The sequence below is a fragment of the Anser brachyrhynchus genome (genome assembly GCF_964034855.1).
Source record: "Anser brachyrhynchus genome assembly, chromosome: 1".
In the NCBI taxonomy this organism is placed as follows: domain Eukaryota; kingdom Metazoa; phylum Chordata; class Aves; order Anseriformes; family Anatidae; genus Anser; species Anser brachyrhynchus.
This window is the reverse complement of record NC_137694.1, coordinates 143,748,754-143,764,998: the sequence shown is the minus strand read 5'-3', so window position 1 is coordinate 143,764,998 and position 16,245 is coordinate 143,748,754. Positions and strand designations below refer to the sequence as shown.

Here is a 16,245-nt window from a genome sequence, read left to right as displayed (position 1 = left end):
GGAGGTTTCTACTGTGAAATGAGTGCTATAGAAAATATATGTGTGTAAGATATGTATAGTATTAAATATTCACTTGCTTTGGAAAGAAATTCATGAACTATTTGGAATTTGAACATTTAGTCAACCTTCCTATTTCTTTCACCCACCCATACTTTCTAAAAAAACAAACAAACAAACAAACAAAAAAAAAACCACAAGCATTTATGTGAAGCAATACATCTTATTAAAAATAATGTTATACAACTTCAAGAAAGTACCTTTAACAGGAGTGGCAGGATAATTGTGATTCTTTTTAATTGTTTAAAATAAATTCTGATGCATTGAGGGCCAGGTTTTGCACTATTTTCCACTGGTCACTTATTTGAAGACTGAAGAAGACAGATATGAATACCTTTTGCCTGAATTCAGGACAGTCTATCCTTGGGAGCAAGAGTTAGCGAAGAAATACCCCTATGAAATGGTACGTTTAAGTATTCAGTAATCAAGCAAATTAGCTCATTGTCTGTGTGATCTTTTTGCACACTCTTTTTGTTCACCTTCTCCAGGTTGTACTGCTTGCAAATGAGTACAATAACTACTGCCAAGTCCTTTTACAGGTTGTGAGAATGGAGGAGCTTGACAAGGTATGCTTTTGCTTCAATAACACTCGAGGTGTCAGCAAACATCTATAAAAATGAAATTGTTTCTTTGTAGCTCATTTAGCTGATGGTTTTATCTAAGGTAGATGAACATTTATAAACAACAGGAGTATTCAGTCAAATTATTCTGGAATTCTTAAGGACCTGCTCTAACTATTTGATGTTGTGGGCACAAAACAAAAGGCTATAGACACATATTTCTCATTGTATCCACGTATCCGTGCTACGCTTCGTTTCTCTCCTCTTTCTCATGCTGCCTTGCCAGGTTCAGCATGCTGCCCCAGGATGCTCCCTGCCTAAAGCCAGCCTGGCTCCAGGACTATTCTTTTGCTTCTGTGCTAACGTGTGTCATTTCACTGAGTCACACTTCATATTTCACTAGCGTAAATTTGGTGAAAATTCATAAAGAATTTTGTGCAATAGGTGGAAGACTGTATCGTGTCATTCTGGAAGTCTCTGCAGCCTGAAAAAATAGCATTTATGTCCTTGCCAGATGTGTGCGAGCTATTCAAGTGCTATGATAGGCAGCTATTCCAGGTACTGTAGACATGTTTCTTGTAATTATTTTGTGTTTGTGTTTTTTTGCTAGCTCTACCTGAGAAAGACCAGCTGTTTATTGTGTGATTTACAATGGCATTTTATTATTATTATACTTTTTTTTTTTTTTGAGACAACGCAGTTTGGATTTTGGATCTAGTGGAATTTGAGACAACTGCCACTTTGCTGCCATATCTTCCCTTGAAAGTCCCTAACATCAATGGAGTATGCTGTTATAAATGTGGTCTGTGGTTCTGGCATGAGGATATGTGACTGAAATTCTGACCGATAGCTGTTTTCTAAACTTCAAGGAGTTATTTTTCCTTTGATAACACTACTGAATTTCTCAGTGACATACCACATTGACATACAGAGCTTTCTGCTCAAAATGATTTGCTTCTTATTCACAGCAGGTCAAAGCAGTGTCCAGTAATTAATTCAGGAAACAATGCTTTCTGCTAGATCTCGTTCCTTCTGCTAATAAATGTAGCTTAGTTACTGCCTTAAACAGAGGAAAAGGATAGTCTTTTTTCATTATTTACATTTAAGCTGTCAGTGCAGTTTTATTTCATGCTGCTGTAAACACATGTAGTACACCAATCGTGCAGCTCCATACATTTGTATTGTAGGAAATGGAGAACATTCTCTTTCGTGACTTCCTGGAGGAGGTGTCCGTGCAGTACCTGAAGTCAATCAGACTGTTCAGTAAAAATGTTAAACTCTGGCTGCTTAATGCTTTGGAAGAGTTGCCAGTGCTGCTCCAAACAACCAAATGTAAAGGTATGTAAGTAACAGAGAGATTTCATAAAGTAATCTTTGCTTAAACTGCAGAGAAGATTGGGTTACAAGACTCTTACAGAAATTATTTTAAAAACTCTTTTAGCTGAAGTAACCTTGAGAGTAGCGAGGACTAGAGTTGGCATACAGTTAAAAATAAATGGTCTCAGATGACATGAGAGAACAAATTTAAGCCCAAATTATTCCAAGATCATGGTAAATTAAAGTGTACTTGGATCTTTTTAAAGATATGTCTTTTGCTATGATCACTTTGACTGTGTTGATGACTATGAATAATAAGCACCCTGCCCTCGAAATTTAGGTATTCTTCTGTCTCTTTACCTTGCAAGTGGTTTTATGTAGATAAATTAATTAATGACTATAGGGCAGTTCAATTTAAAGTGAAGAAAAAAAAAAAGGCCCACAGGGAAACTCTGACTCTGTCATTAGAGTAGGATTTGAAAAACTTGTAATATACAAAGGTGTGTATTTGTAAATATGTACGTACATGCATACATTTATGTATGCAAATATGTTCATGCATACATAATGTTCAAGGACAGGTTGGATAGGGCTTTGGGCAATCCAATGTAGTGAGACGTCCCTGCCATGGCAGGAGGTTGGAACTAGATGATCTTTAAGGTCCCTTCCAACCCAAACCATTCTGTGGTTCTGTGATTTATATATTATGCTGAAGAATCTGGCCAAACCAAAATGCTGCTCAGTTGCTCACTGAGTGAGAACCATCGCTGCAGTGACAAAGCAGGGCTCCTGCGTAGACATAGGACTGTGCTCGTATTCATGCGCTTAATAATGACATGCAGTCAGTCTTAACTCTGGCAGTTCTTACATTTAAATGCTTGGCAGAGCAAATTTAGTAATCTGCTTTTAACACATTTGTGTGCATGGAAGTGCATGTAATTAACCAGCCAGAACCCTTTCTCTGCACATCCAGGACTGGGTTTATAAAAACATCAGAGATACAGAAATTTTCACTTGAAAACCATTGCTTGTCTGCAAAAGATTTTAAGTTGTTTTATTCTTGATTTTCCTGCAACTAAGAATCAGTTATTTTAGATTTTATTCTTAAAAAGGGTATTCTTGAACCACGCTTTTCATAATTCCAACACATTATAGACAGGAGCAAATACAGCAACAGAAATCAGCTTTTATTAACAATTCTGAAGAATTATAGATGCATAAAAGTGAAAAATGTGAACTCTCTAATCAAAAAATAGAAGGTTTAGAATTAATGTTGCCATTAGTCATCTGAAACCATACACATAAAAGAATATTTCTCTTGCTTTCTTGCTTGAGAAGTATTTCATGGAGAAAAAAAAAATAAAAGAAGTATTTTTCCTGTGCATCAGGGGCTAACAGGTTTGCAGTGAAGGAAAAGTAGTAACTTGTGCAGCTGCTGTTTGCAAGCTTTAAATTGGCAGGGTCCCCAGCACAGAACGCAGCTCAGTTACCTCCATGTGCCCTGAGCTAGCCTGCTGCTCCCTGAGGGGTCTGCTTTCTCACTTAAGAGATCTGTCTTTATTAATGTCTTTAAGAATGTAAAATATTAATGATATGAAACATCTGCCTCTTCTTCTTTAACAGAAGTTACACTGTTTATAAAAAGACTCAGGAGAAAGACAGATCTTTCTAATATGGCCAAGGTATGTTCTAGAATCCATGAAATAGAAAAGCTGGGCATCTCACTCACTCAAGAAGCCCACCTGCAGTCGGGATTATTTATGAGATGCTCCACTGTAGTAGAACAACAGCAGCACAGGTGTTCTTGTCTGTATACCGACTGGTCCAAATCATGCTCACCCTCCTACCCACCTCTGCCCCATAGTACGTACCCCTCTGGATTTTGTGAAAGCCTCTGAGGTATGGTTAGCAGTCCTCCACAGACAGGAGAACATCACTGTAGTTAGAAGGGTCAGGTGACACATGGGAAACCACTAATATATTGCTTGCAGTGAAACTGCATGGTCTCAAAGTCTGTAAGGGCACAAGGCCTTGAGCTTTTTCATGGATCTCAGGGATCAGCTGGCAAAATCTTCTCCATCCTCTGAGCAGACAGTGTTGGAAGAAGTGCTGCAGGGAACTGTCCTCTGAACTTTACTCCTCAGGGCATCGTTTTATTTCTGGGGAAGAGAGAGCCAAAATATATCTAATATCTCTGTCTACTTTTTGCTCTCCAGTATCATTGTCAGCTACAGTGACAGATGAGATGCATCAAGGAGCTGTGCCCTTTGAACACCATGAAGTAAATTGCTTCGTTAACCTGTACTTACTCACTGCTGCGTTATTTTGATTGGCTGTGCCCTCCCTGCAGCATTCCTTCCATTGCTGTCCTTGGATGCTTCCTAAACCTTGTTTTTTGAAGTAGCCCGGGCCATAACACAACAGATAGGTCACAGTCAACATTTAATTTACACCCTCAAGATTTAGGGCAAGAGAGTTTTACCCTAAGGGGGGGGGGGGGGGGGAATTTTACGCTAATGCCAGCGGCAACTTCTAGCTGCTGCATGTTCCCTTTGCACTGTTTAACCAACACAAATTGAACCTTGTGAACCTGAGAAACCGTGTCAGATCTGTACTTACAGCTTGAGCACACTCTCAGCCTGGTTCTTCTTCATGATTATGAGCTGCTCACACTATTTGCACAAGGAAATGGTATTTGCACCTTCTCTAGGGCCTCTTTAAAATGTGAGGAGGTCAAAGGAGCTTCAGTGTAATTGATGATTAGTCCCATTGGCAATTTAAAAACAATAGTTTCAACAAGTGACAATATGTAAGTCCTGTAAATCAACATCCCCATGATCTTTCAGCAGTCACACAGCCTCAATTTTACCTTCTGTTAGGGATCTTACCATTTCGCTATTTATACTGGGCTCCAGTGAAACAAATACCAGATAAAGATTATCCTGCAAAATTACTTCCCTGTCTAATGCATACCAGAAGATGGTTAGCTGGACACCATGGGTGTTTAACATTTTCGGCATGTGAGAAACACGCGGATGCTTCACAGGGAGGTGGATGTCACTCAGAGAAAAGCACGAAGTGTTTCAGTCGGTCAGACCAGACCCTAGGTCTGCGTGGACCTGTATCCTGTTCTCAGATGCTCAGGTAGAGCACGTATGCATAGAGCAAATGATACCCTACTTTTTTGCCATTGTACTCTCCAGGCTTACCACCAATCTGAAATGAAGGTTGTATCCACATTCTTTCATTTAATAGCCCGGTTTTGGCATTCACAAAGTCTTGGGGTTGTGAGTTCCAGGATTTGATTATTTCTTGTGTGAAAAAGCACTTTCTTTTATTAGTTTTAAAATTTGTGCAATTCTTCCTGCAGACCTCTATCACATCCTTTCTCGGCTATTTCTATCTTAACCTGACATTTATTTAATTTTCTTGTATGGGAGCCTAATCAGCCTTCTTGGTTTTCTCTGTCTGAAAAGCACGTTGAATTTCAACCAGAGACAGGTGGTCAAAGCAGGTGACAGTGCTCCTAATGAGAAGTATTATTGAGGAACTGTGCAGCTGCAGCTTCAGAATGGTGTAAACACACTGTCCCTTGTAGAGTACTTTGCAATAATTTAGCCACCTGGTGAGAAAATCTGAACAATTTTGGCAGGGTCAGCATTCAGAAGAGAAAAAAGTAACTTTCCCATCATGTGGAGATAAAGCAGGCTGACATCTGCTACTACCTGGATATACAGAAGTAATTAGGGTATAAAAAGGAGCGAATTCCCTGTGAGAAAGGAATTTGAGTATAACACGTGTCATTTCCTGGGGCTGATTCCTGCCTCTGGTAAGCTGTATTTAAGTGTTGTCAGGGCTGGCTCTCAGTCAGTTGGAGTATTACACTTAGTACACTGAAGTGCAATGGGTAAAAAACGCTGAATACATTTCTAAAACATTCAAACATGGAGCTGGGTGCTAGCATCCTGCTGAAGGTGCTGCACCTGGTAGTTCCCAATGTTCACATTGTGTGCTCTTTGACACTGGAAACTCCATGTAAAACAAGGAAAGACACTTTGTCTTTAACTGAGCTGAAAAAAACTACCAAGTAAATACGAGGCTGCTTGTGATATTTCAGTAACGCTAGCACAATAATGAAGAACAAAAGTTCTAGATTGGGAGTTATGCTTGAAAATAAATGTTTGTGGGGTCACAGTAAGTAGTATTCTCTGCCATGCACCTGATGAATGGGATTTGTTAAAATGTTCATGAATCCTGAAGATTTTTCTGAACTTTACAAAAAAATATTTTTCCTCTAGAAGGCAAAACTGGACACGAATTATTGATATAAATGCCCAAATTCAACAATCTTTGATCTCATAGGTTTCAGTATGAAAGTGAGAGACTAAATCTATGGATGAATGAATTTTAATAGATTCAGGTTTAATTTCCTTCATTGTTTTCCACTTAAAACATTGTAATCAGGAATCTGAAGCAATACTGTGTGATATTAGCAATTAATTAAATAAAAAAGGAAGAGATGAAGATCAAAAGTTATGCTGAAAATTGCCTGCAATATCTGTGTAAGTAATACTTCTGGGAACAAATATAAAACCAGATTCTTCATTGACAAATGACTTAAAAGCAGAGAAATGGGACACAATCCCTACTATTATTTTAATTAATGCCCTATTTCTAATCTTATTTATACCTTCTCAAAGGTTTGAGCAACTCAAGAAAACTTGCCTTTTAATTTAATTGGGACATATTAAGGATCGATGTCATTGAGGGAAAGTTGATCCTAATATACCACTTCATTTTTTAGACAAAGTAGTGTTATTTGGCATAACTAAAATAACTATAGGCAAAAAGAATTGTGCAGATACTTCAAGCATCTGTTAGTCTTGTCTGCTCCATCACAGACACCACCACAAAGTGTCACTGAAAATGGTATCACCCAGAACAAAAACACTTGAAGACAACATAAGATTCATCTCCTTTGATTCCTTTTTTTTGGATTTTTTTCCATTTGGAGACTGGTGATTTATTTAAAATTCCAATTCTAACTTAACATTGAATAAGAGAAGCTTTTTTGACTGAGTTAAGGGCTTGAAAAAATGAAAGATATTAACTGTTTTCTTATTATCTGTAGACAATGCGAATAGTCTTGAACAACAGCAGCAAAGTCACTGGTCTGAGATCAGACTTGCATGCTGTCATCAACCAGGGATTTGTGGATACTCCTGGAAACCTCTTTCAAAAGATGTTTAGGAATCCGGATGAACTGCAGAACGACACAGAAATCAAATGTAATATTTTTTTTCTATATTTTTCTATCCATTTAAGCCCCTGCTTGACATTGTTAAAGCTCCAGCATTTCCTTTTGTTTATTCATGGCATCTGCCCTAATGGGAATTATAGTCTTGCAATAACCCTGTGTACTGGAAAGGAGCCAATAAAATTGAGAATGGAGCACGTAATATTATCCTTTTAACTTTAAAGATTAAGAATGAAAGGCTTTCGGTACTGATTCTCTCTTAAAGCTCTCTACGGCAGCAGGAGCATGGTTTGTGTTTCTAAAACGATTTATCTTCCAGAAGAAGGTTGACAAACAGGGACATTCACTTTTAATGCTTGTCTTTGATAAACAGAAGTTTCCAAGAATTGCATTTTCCCTGTTATTAATCAAAGTACACAACATTACTTCCCGTGGCCGGATTTTACCTGTTGTATGCTGAGCTGGACAAGGGCTATCGACCTCCCAGCTTTCTTGCCCTTTTGCTCTACTGCGGCCTGTAGAATTGGTGCTGAGCTGTAAACACTGAAATACACAGTTTGCATGCAGCCACGACATAATGCATTTGCCGGTTTAATGAAAAGCGATGGGAACATAATGGCAAGTTAATTCTTAGATTAATGGACTGCCATTTAAATTATTAGCAAGAGGCAGGCATCTCGGACCAGGCTGTGCTCAGAACTGATGGAAGAAGCCTGAGCTCTTTGTTCCTGGCCTGCAGCCGGCACGCTCTCTGACAAGGGATGCACCACCGCCTTTCTGTGACTGCTTTCAGCAGGAATAAAAATTCGCTTTGTTCGCAGAACCACCAGGAGATCCCTGCAAATAATATTTATATACGTCTTCAAATCAAAAACACCATGCAGAAAGTTTTTATTTCATTTACTCTTTATATTAATGATTATCTTTTCCAAGATGGATTTGCTGCATTTCTCTGTTCCCATTGCTTTTCCAAATTGTTATTTTTAATAAATAATGCTTCAAAGCCCCTATGCGTATGCCTTCTGGCAGGAAGGCCTCTTAGCCAGAAGGGTATAGACTCTGAGGGGTACAGTTGTGATGTACCTCGTGGCACTGAGTAGTAGGTTCTAATCCTCTGGGGGGACACCTGCACTGGTTTTTGGCAATATTATCTACATTTCCGCTGAGCTACAGAATATTCTGTAATTTCTGTTATTGTTTTAAAACAGTTTCCACCCCCTCAACAGATAAAATATTTTTTTTTCTCAACCCTATAAAAGCTTAGTTAAGCAAGCTAGTATTGCATATAGCCATATGCCAGCTTGGACTTACGAAATGTTTACTCTTTCCACTTTTGCCATGATGACTAGGTTGGTGCAGATATGGACATAAACTTGAATTCTGACTGATTTCAAATCAGGGTGCTAATCACCATTCAAGGAATGGCACAGTTATATTAATCAAGATGCTATAAGCAGATGTCTTAATATATTTTAAGCCAAAGATGAAAGAAAAAAAAAAAAGCTAGAAACTGCAGAAACAAACCAAAAAGTAAGCCAATCACTTCAAGTAATGATCTCCTTTCTATATTTCATAGGTTTGAATGACTTAATATCTTTGCTGGCACCTTCTACAGATATTCGGGTTCTCCTGAACTGTATGTCTTCAAATCTTCAGGCTTTTGTCATTGAGGTATAAAATTAATTTAATACTTTCAGAAAAGGAAGAGTGATCACACCATCTATCCCCCTACAAGCTGACTGTCAATAGTTTGCAGGAGCTACATTGTATACCAGCAACCTGACCAGACTGCAGATTTGCATAGACACAATTTATGCATGCTGCAGAAAAAGGGGGAATTAATTGGCATACAAAAATTCCATCTGTGCAAACAACTACAAGCCTATTTCTGTGGATATATCCACTTCGGTGATTTCAGAATCTGGTCTCATTTTGTAGACACATGCTATAATAATGCTCCCTTATACACCAAGATCCATAAGAAAAATGTTAGTATAAACAAAGAGAATACTTCATGATTCTTGCAACTGTTGATTCGTGAAACTGTTGTTTTTAAGCAGGTGGCAGGAGAGTGATAAATTCTAGCACAATGGCTCTACCTCTTGTGAAAGATTTAAGTTAGATCATCCTTGCATATAGATCTTTCCCCAGGTTGCCAACTCTAGCACCCCTCTTCCATCACCGATACAGAATTAGTGATAGCTTGGTGGTACGACTGCACTCTGTCAGTTGGACAGACCAATGAATTTAGGGCCGGGGGTGGTTTAAGTCTTTCATTATTTTTTTTTTATTTTCTGAAGAAGCAAGATAAACTGTACTTCTTCAGCTTAATTATTTCCTGACAATTCATGTGGGTTTTGTAATTAAGATTAGCGCTTTGTAGTTCTGTGGTGCCTTCGTCTCACAGACCCATCAGTTACCTCATGGGATGGTACAGAGAAGATGGATTGGGACTTCTCCTGGGGGTTCACAATTATAAGGCAATAGACACAAGCTGCAGCAAAGGAAATCTGAATAGATAAAAAGAAAACAAACAACCAAAACCCCAAATAACAAAAACAAACATACAAAGCCCAACAACAACAACAACAAACCCACAAGAATAGTTCACCACAGGAAAAGGTTACCCTGAAAGGCAGTGAATACCTTGGAGATATTCAGAACTTGTCCGGACAAGACCTGAACTAAAATGACATTCAAAGATCCCTTTCAACCTAAGCTATTTTAGGTTTCTAACCAAAAAGCTGAATTTTCTACCTTCATATGCAGGTTGTAGAGGGGAATTATCCGCAACACAATATGGGAACCTTTTAACCAGCTTTATCATAAAGCAACTTTTTTTTTTTTCCCCTCTATTTGCAGCCAAGCAGGAATAAAGAGGAACTTAGGAAACTGGCAGCCGATTTCCAGTTGAGATGGAACTTCCTATTAACTGCCGTGAGCAAGGCTATGACACTCAACTATGCAGACAGCTTTGGTAAGTAAGGGCTTTGTGAGTGCCACCTGATGCACCCCTCTGGGACCTGGGGTGGCAGAGACACCGGGCCACTTCGACGGACAGAAACCCAAGCTACAGCCGAAAGGGGCATCGCTTCTCTAAGGTGAGCAAAAGGGAGGGAGGCAGGGAGATGCAGCTGGAGATGGTGGGAAGAGCAGGACTCCCTCTTTCGGCAGAAGCTGTCGTTTGTCTGAGGGGGAACGGCAGACTCAGGTGTGAGCATCGCAAGGGCTTCAGCAGGAGGGGTGGTGGGGAGCTGGGGCACTAATACGGCAAACCATCAAAATTCTGCATCTCCCCGTGATAGCTTCCAGACTTCCAGATTCTGTCTGTATAATACAGGAATAGCAGATCCAAATACTTGTCAATATGGCAGTTAGTTCCTCTGACACCAGATACAGGCTCCTTCCCTTTCCTTATGCTTACACCGATGTAAGTGCTTGCCTAGCCAGCAGCAAGCTGTTTAAGATATTAAACTGATTGAAAACTAGTCACCCCTCCAGTTGGGTTAGTTTTCTCTCTGTTTTAGTGCTCGGAGCTGCCAAGCATCAAATCCATCACACACCAGTGCAAGGCAAGAGAAGTGAGGGGACTATGAAGTCAGATTTACTCAAAGTAGCTTGAAGTGGCACAACCATGTCTTGAATCAGCTCTGTCTGTCTGTTTCACTTCTATATGGCTTCAAACCTAACTACCTTTCTCTTTATTTGTAAAACCTTTCAGAAGCTATCTGTCTATTATTCATTCTGGAGAAATGCACCATCTCCTCTGAGTAACATCTGATCCCAGACTGCATGAATCACTTTTTAGATTTTCAAAGACGTACCTTCATATTTTTTCCTGTTCTGTTGGATGGAGCTTCACACAAATAGCTAAAAACCCTCATTATCTTCTTAGAAATCCCCCTTCAAAGCTCTACTTCCCTGTGTTTTCTACAAAGACATAACAAAGGGGTATGCTAAGGTTACTGCCTTTTATATTCTTCAGTAATCTTTCCCTCTTACTGTCTATGTTTGTGCATGTATGTGCGCACCCCTTTTCTGCATCTAGCTGTTACCTTTTGCCTTATAATTAGATCGCAAACTCCCAGGAGCAGGATTAGAGTTTTGTTCTGTGACTACATGGAACATAGCACAGTTCAGTCCCTTGCCCATGGGCTGCTTCATTAGAGTAGTAATAAAATAATCATTCCTCTCTATCTCTGCAGAAGAGTTCTGCACAAAACTCTCCCACATTGGATGCAATGTTTTGACCACTGAGTGGAAATCGTGAATGAATTCCAAGAACAGCACTGGAAGCATAATGTTTACTGAAATTCCCCATGGTGATGAAATCCTCTCCCTTCTTCCCACTATGAGAAGAGTTTAATGAATTGCCTCCCTGTTCTACAGTTGCCAGTGGCTTGGAACACAGTTAATGCCATCTGATGTAGAACTTCTCTTCCTCTGCTAAGCCTTCCTTAAACTAGTTACAAACAATGTTTTCATCCCACTTATGATAGCCTTATTACTATACTTCATTAGCATTAAGATTTAATTTATTCTCACATATGACAGAATTTAAAAAAATGCCTTTATATCTTTTTCTGTGATGCTTCAGTTAAACTGGCCATTACTACCTTCTTTCTTAATACCATTGGTTCCTTAAGACATTGGGTTATACGATCTAACAATGTTTGTCCTTTTCCTTTTTTCTATTCCGGTAGGGTTTTGAGCCATAGTGGACAAGGCTTAGGCAGTTACCTTAACAAGCCACCTGGTGTAAAACTCTGTACTCAGGGTCATTGCTTTTCAGAAATTTCTTAGATCTCAGCATTTCTTGCAGGAATGGTGGGCTTCCTGCAAGTCAAAATACGCAGCATGCACCAAGGAAACAAAATTACTGGGGCAAAATGTCGAATTTTCTGTAAATGTCTGTCATGTTCATGCAGTGTGCCTCCCCACAAAATAAATCACATACGAGTAACCAAACCCAGACTTACTTCTGTGTGGGGCTCTTGCTTGGAGCTTGGCACTTCTGGCACACAAAATATGCTGGCATTCCGACTTACGCCTCTGAATTCAGGATGGTTTTTTACCCTCTTCCAGTCCAGCCTCTACATGGTGCTCAAGTGCAGTCGGAAGAACTGTGCAGTTACTCCCCTGTAAGGCTGCAAGGAGCAAGTGTGCTACAGCAGCCAGGGCTAACGGGACTTAGTGGCACTAAGGGACGTGGTGTAGTGATGGGACTCAGAAATTCAGGTCGATGGTTAGGCTTGTTGATTTTGAAGGTCTTTTCCAACCCTGATGATTCTGTGATTCTGTGCTGCAGCTCTTTCAGTCCCACCTCCTTCCCTGCAAATGTACCTCTACATACCTGCACCACAGAACCTTACATCAGCTGGTGCACCTCCATTTCCTTTACCAGTCTCCCTTCTGCAGCATTCAGGGGCGTGTTGCTGAGACACGCTGGTTGGACAGTCATCTATGTGCACAGCTACACCTGCTTTGGAACTTCACATCTACAAAATGCTTCCAGGGTCCTGATCCTGACAGTTCTGGGTTCTGTTAAGGTGTGACTGTAGAAGTTCCTGTGACTGTCTAACAGTTCCTACTATGACCTCCTTTCAAAAAGGGGACACTGGTAGATTTATATCCAAAAGCTTCGGATCATGAGGATTGCAACAGCTTCCTGACCACTGACTTACACAAGTTTCATCTCTGTCTTTTGTCAACACAGATGATTCACCAGATGCCACTGATTCATCTGCAAAAATAGTCCTGGACCAGTTTGCAATGCAAACAGCCTAACATTTCAGAAATTAATTTCTGTGACGTTATTTGCTATTAGCAGTTAATGCATTCCTCTTTTGTAAGCAAGCTGCTTCAACCTAATCTCTTCAAAACTGTGTCCCTTCGTTATCTCAAGGGACAACTGGAGTGGTAGCTTCTGTCTCATGCTTACTCTTATTTAATATGCTGAAAACTCCTGTGATATAAGACTGTTAGAAGCACTCATTGATGCCTTGTGTCAGGTCTGTATAGTCTGAGCTCAAGTTTAAAAGTCCCCATCCTTGTCACGTAGATAAATGAGTCCTATCACTTATTTTGCTATCATTTAAAGATCCACAAAACGACCAACAGTGGAAGCAGCAGCTTCTCAGACATCAAAAGAGGCACTGTTGCTCATTTTTAAAGCTCTGGAAGTCTTGGTTGTGCATAGGAATTGTATCTTCTCATTGATGTCCATGTAAACATGTTTGTGGGATGCAGAGGCTCTGAATTACTTGATAATTCCTATGGAAATTTATGGCGTGGGAGAAGACCTACACTTCACTTTAAGGGCTTTCAACCAAAGGTATAATTCAAAATTCAATGGCCTCAGTGAGTCTTTTTCTTGACTTTTAGCAGTTATACCCCCAGCTGCAAGGTAGGCCATTTAATGTCATAGGTACAGAACATACAGAAGTAGGAGGGTTTGCTTGCAAAGAGGCGGAACGTTTTGTCTGTGCAAGGGGAAAACAGGGATGACGTGGCTGCTGATAAGCCCTGTAGTAGCAGTGAATCGGGGGGAAGAACTTGAACAAAAAAGCGAATAAACACAAGAACAATTTTCTCTGTAGCTATAATAAGGGGAAAAGGCTTTTGCTTATATTTAAAATCCGTATTTGGTGTATATTTTGCCATGATATTTGGAAGTACGTAATTCTGTAAGTATTATTTAATGGGTGCTAGACTGCTTTGTCTAGTCCATTACTACAATAAAGCCCTTCTAAAAAGAATACATCATGAAGATATGCAAATTAAGAAATTGCTACAATTATCTATTTTTTTTCTTTAAATCTAGGATCCTGGCATTTGTTTAATTTGCTACTCTTGGATTATGTTGCTCACATTTTCCAGTCCTATATAGAGGAGGAGGGAGCTGAAAGCTTCTATGTCACCGAGCAAAATGACCCACCCGTTCTGTTGGTTTATGAGCCCAGCTACCTTTGGGGCTATTTTGCAGAGGAGCAACCTCAAGCCAAAGCTCCACAGCCAGCTCTCATAACTCTGATGCAGAGCCCGAGTAACGTCAGATTAAGCGACACATATTCAGAGTTCTGAGTTGTTTGAAGGACACAGCCACAGGCAGCAAGGTGAAATAAGATACTAGCTCTAAAGAAAACTGAAGAAAAAAGAAAAAAAAAAAAAAGGGAGAGAGAGGCCATAAATTGGGGGAATTGGGAAGGGTACTCTGGTAGGTTCAGCACAGCTTGTGGACTAGCAGACCAAATGGGCCGCATGTATTTACTGATCAGAAGAGAGAGAAAATGGTGTAGTCTTTTCTCACTACTGGTAGCACCAAGAGGCTCTCTGTCTTCCACCCAGCTATTAATTTTGTCAAAAGATATAGAAATGGGAAATCCTTGAGGCCTTTCTGCCGTGCCAGACTTTCTTGCAGTCAGTCCCCTGGTTCAAAATTAGCAGCATAAGGGATGACATACAGGTAAAAAACAAAATGTCCAAGTCTTCTTAGGACACGAGGCTAAATACAAGGCCATATGGGAATCTGGATCAAGCCTCTGTGGTTAATACAACTGATATATTTATCACTCGTATGTTCAGCTGTTTTCAGATTCCTCTTCCATGTAATAACAGCGCTTCTCTTCTGTCTCAGAGAACACTGTGTTTTCCAGAACACGGAGCTGGACAAATGTTAATGGCACCAAGATTCATGAGGAAAATAACATTTTGGGGTGATCTTGCTATCATTATTTTATGGCTTATAAACTAGGACCAGGACTGGAAATTAACTGTTTTAAAAAACATCTTCATTAGTTGTAAAGACTGTTGGAGGACCCTTGCTTTTAAATGTGATATGCTAAAACTAGGTCAGCAATGAAAATTGGAGGGGAGAAAGAAGGCACAGAGGGGACAAAACAAGAATGATTTACGCATAGGTCATGGGTTGTTGGACAAAATAACAACTTATTTTGAAATGCAGTATAATGACCTGTCCTGCCATACCACCTTAACTTCAAAAACAAGTTGAGCTGGATGCAGGGTATGACCAAGGAATTGCCAAACCACTGATGGCCAGAAATCAGGAGATAAACCAGTACAAAGCTTACTCAATGTCTGTCCTGCTTCCTGTGCTCTTTCACTCTGCTGTCCATATGGGGTTTTTTATGGCCTCTGTGGCCATTGCAATGCTCTTAAGCAGGTGACGGCAGACAAGGATTTGACCCGGGTTGTTTGTGTAAGTGATATGCCTATAAATAAATGTGTTGGTTTTTTTTTTTACATATTTTGAACATGACCTCAAAACAGAGCAAGGCTGGTTAGAGTGAGGGACAAGGGGTGCCAGAGTAAGAGAGGATGGGTGTAAAACCCGAAAAGGGGAGTAGCACCACTTGAGAAGGTATGGAAGAGGGAAGGAGAATGTAAAGGACTGGGAAAGTGTAGGAAAAGCTTAGAGGGGAAAGATCCTGACAGATAATGGAACTGAAAGCCCCAGGTTCCACCAGCCCATGTGCCAGACTGATAGTGGTGGCTGAAAAAGAGAGCCCTGTAACAGCCTGCTGATGCTGTGGTTCAGTTTACGGTTTGTGAGGGAGCTGAAATACTCAAACCTGTGGCTCAGAAGGGTTTCGGGAGCAGAGTGGGTGAGCATTTCTGGCAACTGGTGTCCTAAGAATGGGTGGTACTTCCACTGCACCCACTGCGGGCTCCTTCTCTTTGGGCATCAATACTAATTCCACAGGTTGCTGAAAATGCAGCTCCCAAAAGCGTCTCCGTCTCCTACCATTTTGTTCACGTTACCATCTCTGTAGATCCCCTGAACGGATTCCTGTCGCAAAAAGGGGTTGTCTTCTGTGACTTTTGATCACCTTCCCCTGCTCCCAGGCAGCCATCTGTCCCTGCTCCTGGCTAATCCCCCTTCAGCCAGAACCCGTCCTGTGAGGTATACAAACCCTCGGTGGCATCCAACAGCCACGCTGCTGTTTCCAGGGCTGTACGTCTGCTGCCAGACTTCGTGCGCTGCGTATCGAGGGTATAGTTTGTATTTTTTTCCCCTTTCAGTCCTTTACCTCA

At 40.4% G+C, this 16,245-nt stretch overlaps 1 protein-coding gene and 1 long non-coding RNA gene across 2 annotated transcripts in view; one reads left to right on the top strand and one right to left on the bottom strand.

Annotated features, from left to right (window-relative positions):
* The window catches only part of RFX8 (regulatory factor X8), a 30,948-nt gene that overhangs the window by 12,931 nt on the left and 1,772 nt on the right, over window positions 1-16,245 (top strand). The window contains exons 7-15 of the mRNA XM_080601806.1: window positions 326-460; window positions 546-623; window positions 1,062-1,175; window positions 1,805-1,955; window positions 3,558-3,616; window positions 7,066-7,222; window positions 8,768-8,862; window positions 10,054-10,168; window positions 14,015-14,306. Coding sequence (XP_080457932.1) covers window positions 326-460; window positions 546-623; window positions 1,062-1,175; window positions 1,805-1,955; window positions 3,558-3,616; window positions 7,066-7,222; window positions 8,768-8,862; window positions 10,054-10,168; window positions 14,015-14,274 — 1,164 coding nt within the window. The 3' untranslated portion in view covers window positions 14,275-14,306. The remainder of the gene's footprint in view (window positions 1-325; window positions 461-545; window positions 624-1,061; window positions 1,176-1,804; window positions 1,956-3,557; window positions 3,617-7,065; window positions 7,223-8,767; window positions 8,863-10,053; window positions 10,169-14,014; window positions 14,307-16,245) is intronic.
* Window positions 7,080-10,032, bottom strand: LOC308198903. The gene is made up of 3 exons (XR_013954272.1): window positions 9,612-10,032; window positions 7,638-7,734; window positions 7,080-7,197 (listed from the first exon to the last, which is right to left on the bottom strand). It is a non-coding gene; the product is annotated as an uncharacterized lncRNA (long non-coding RNA).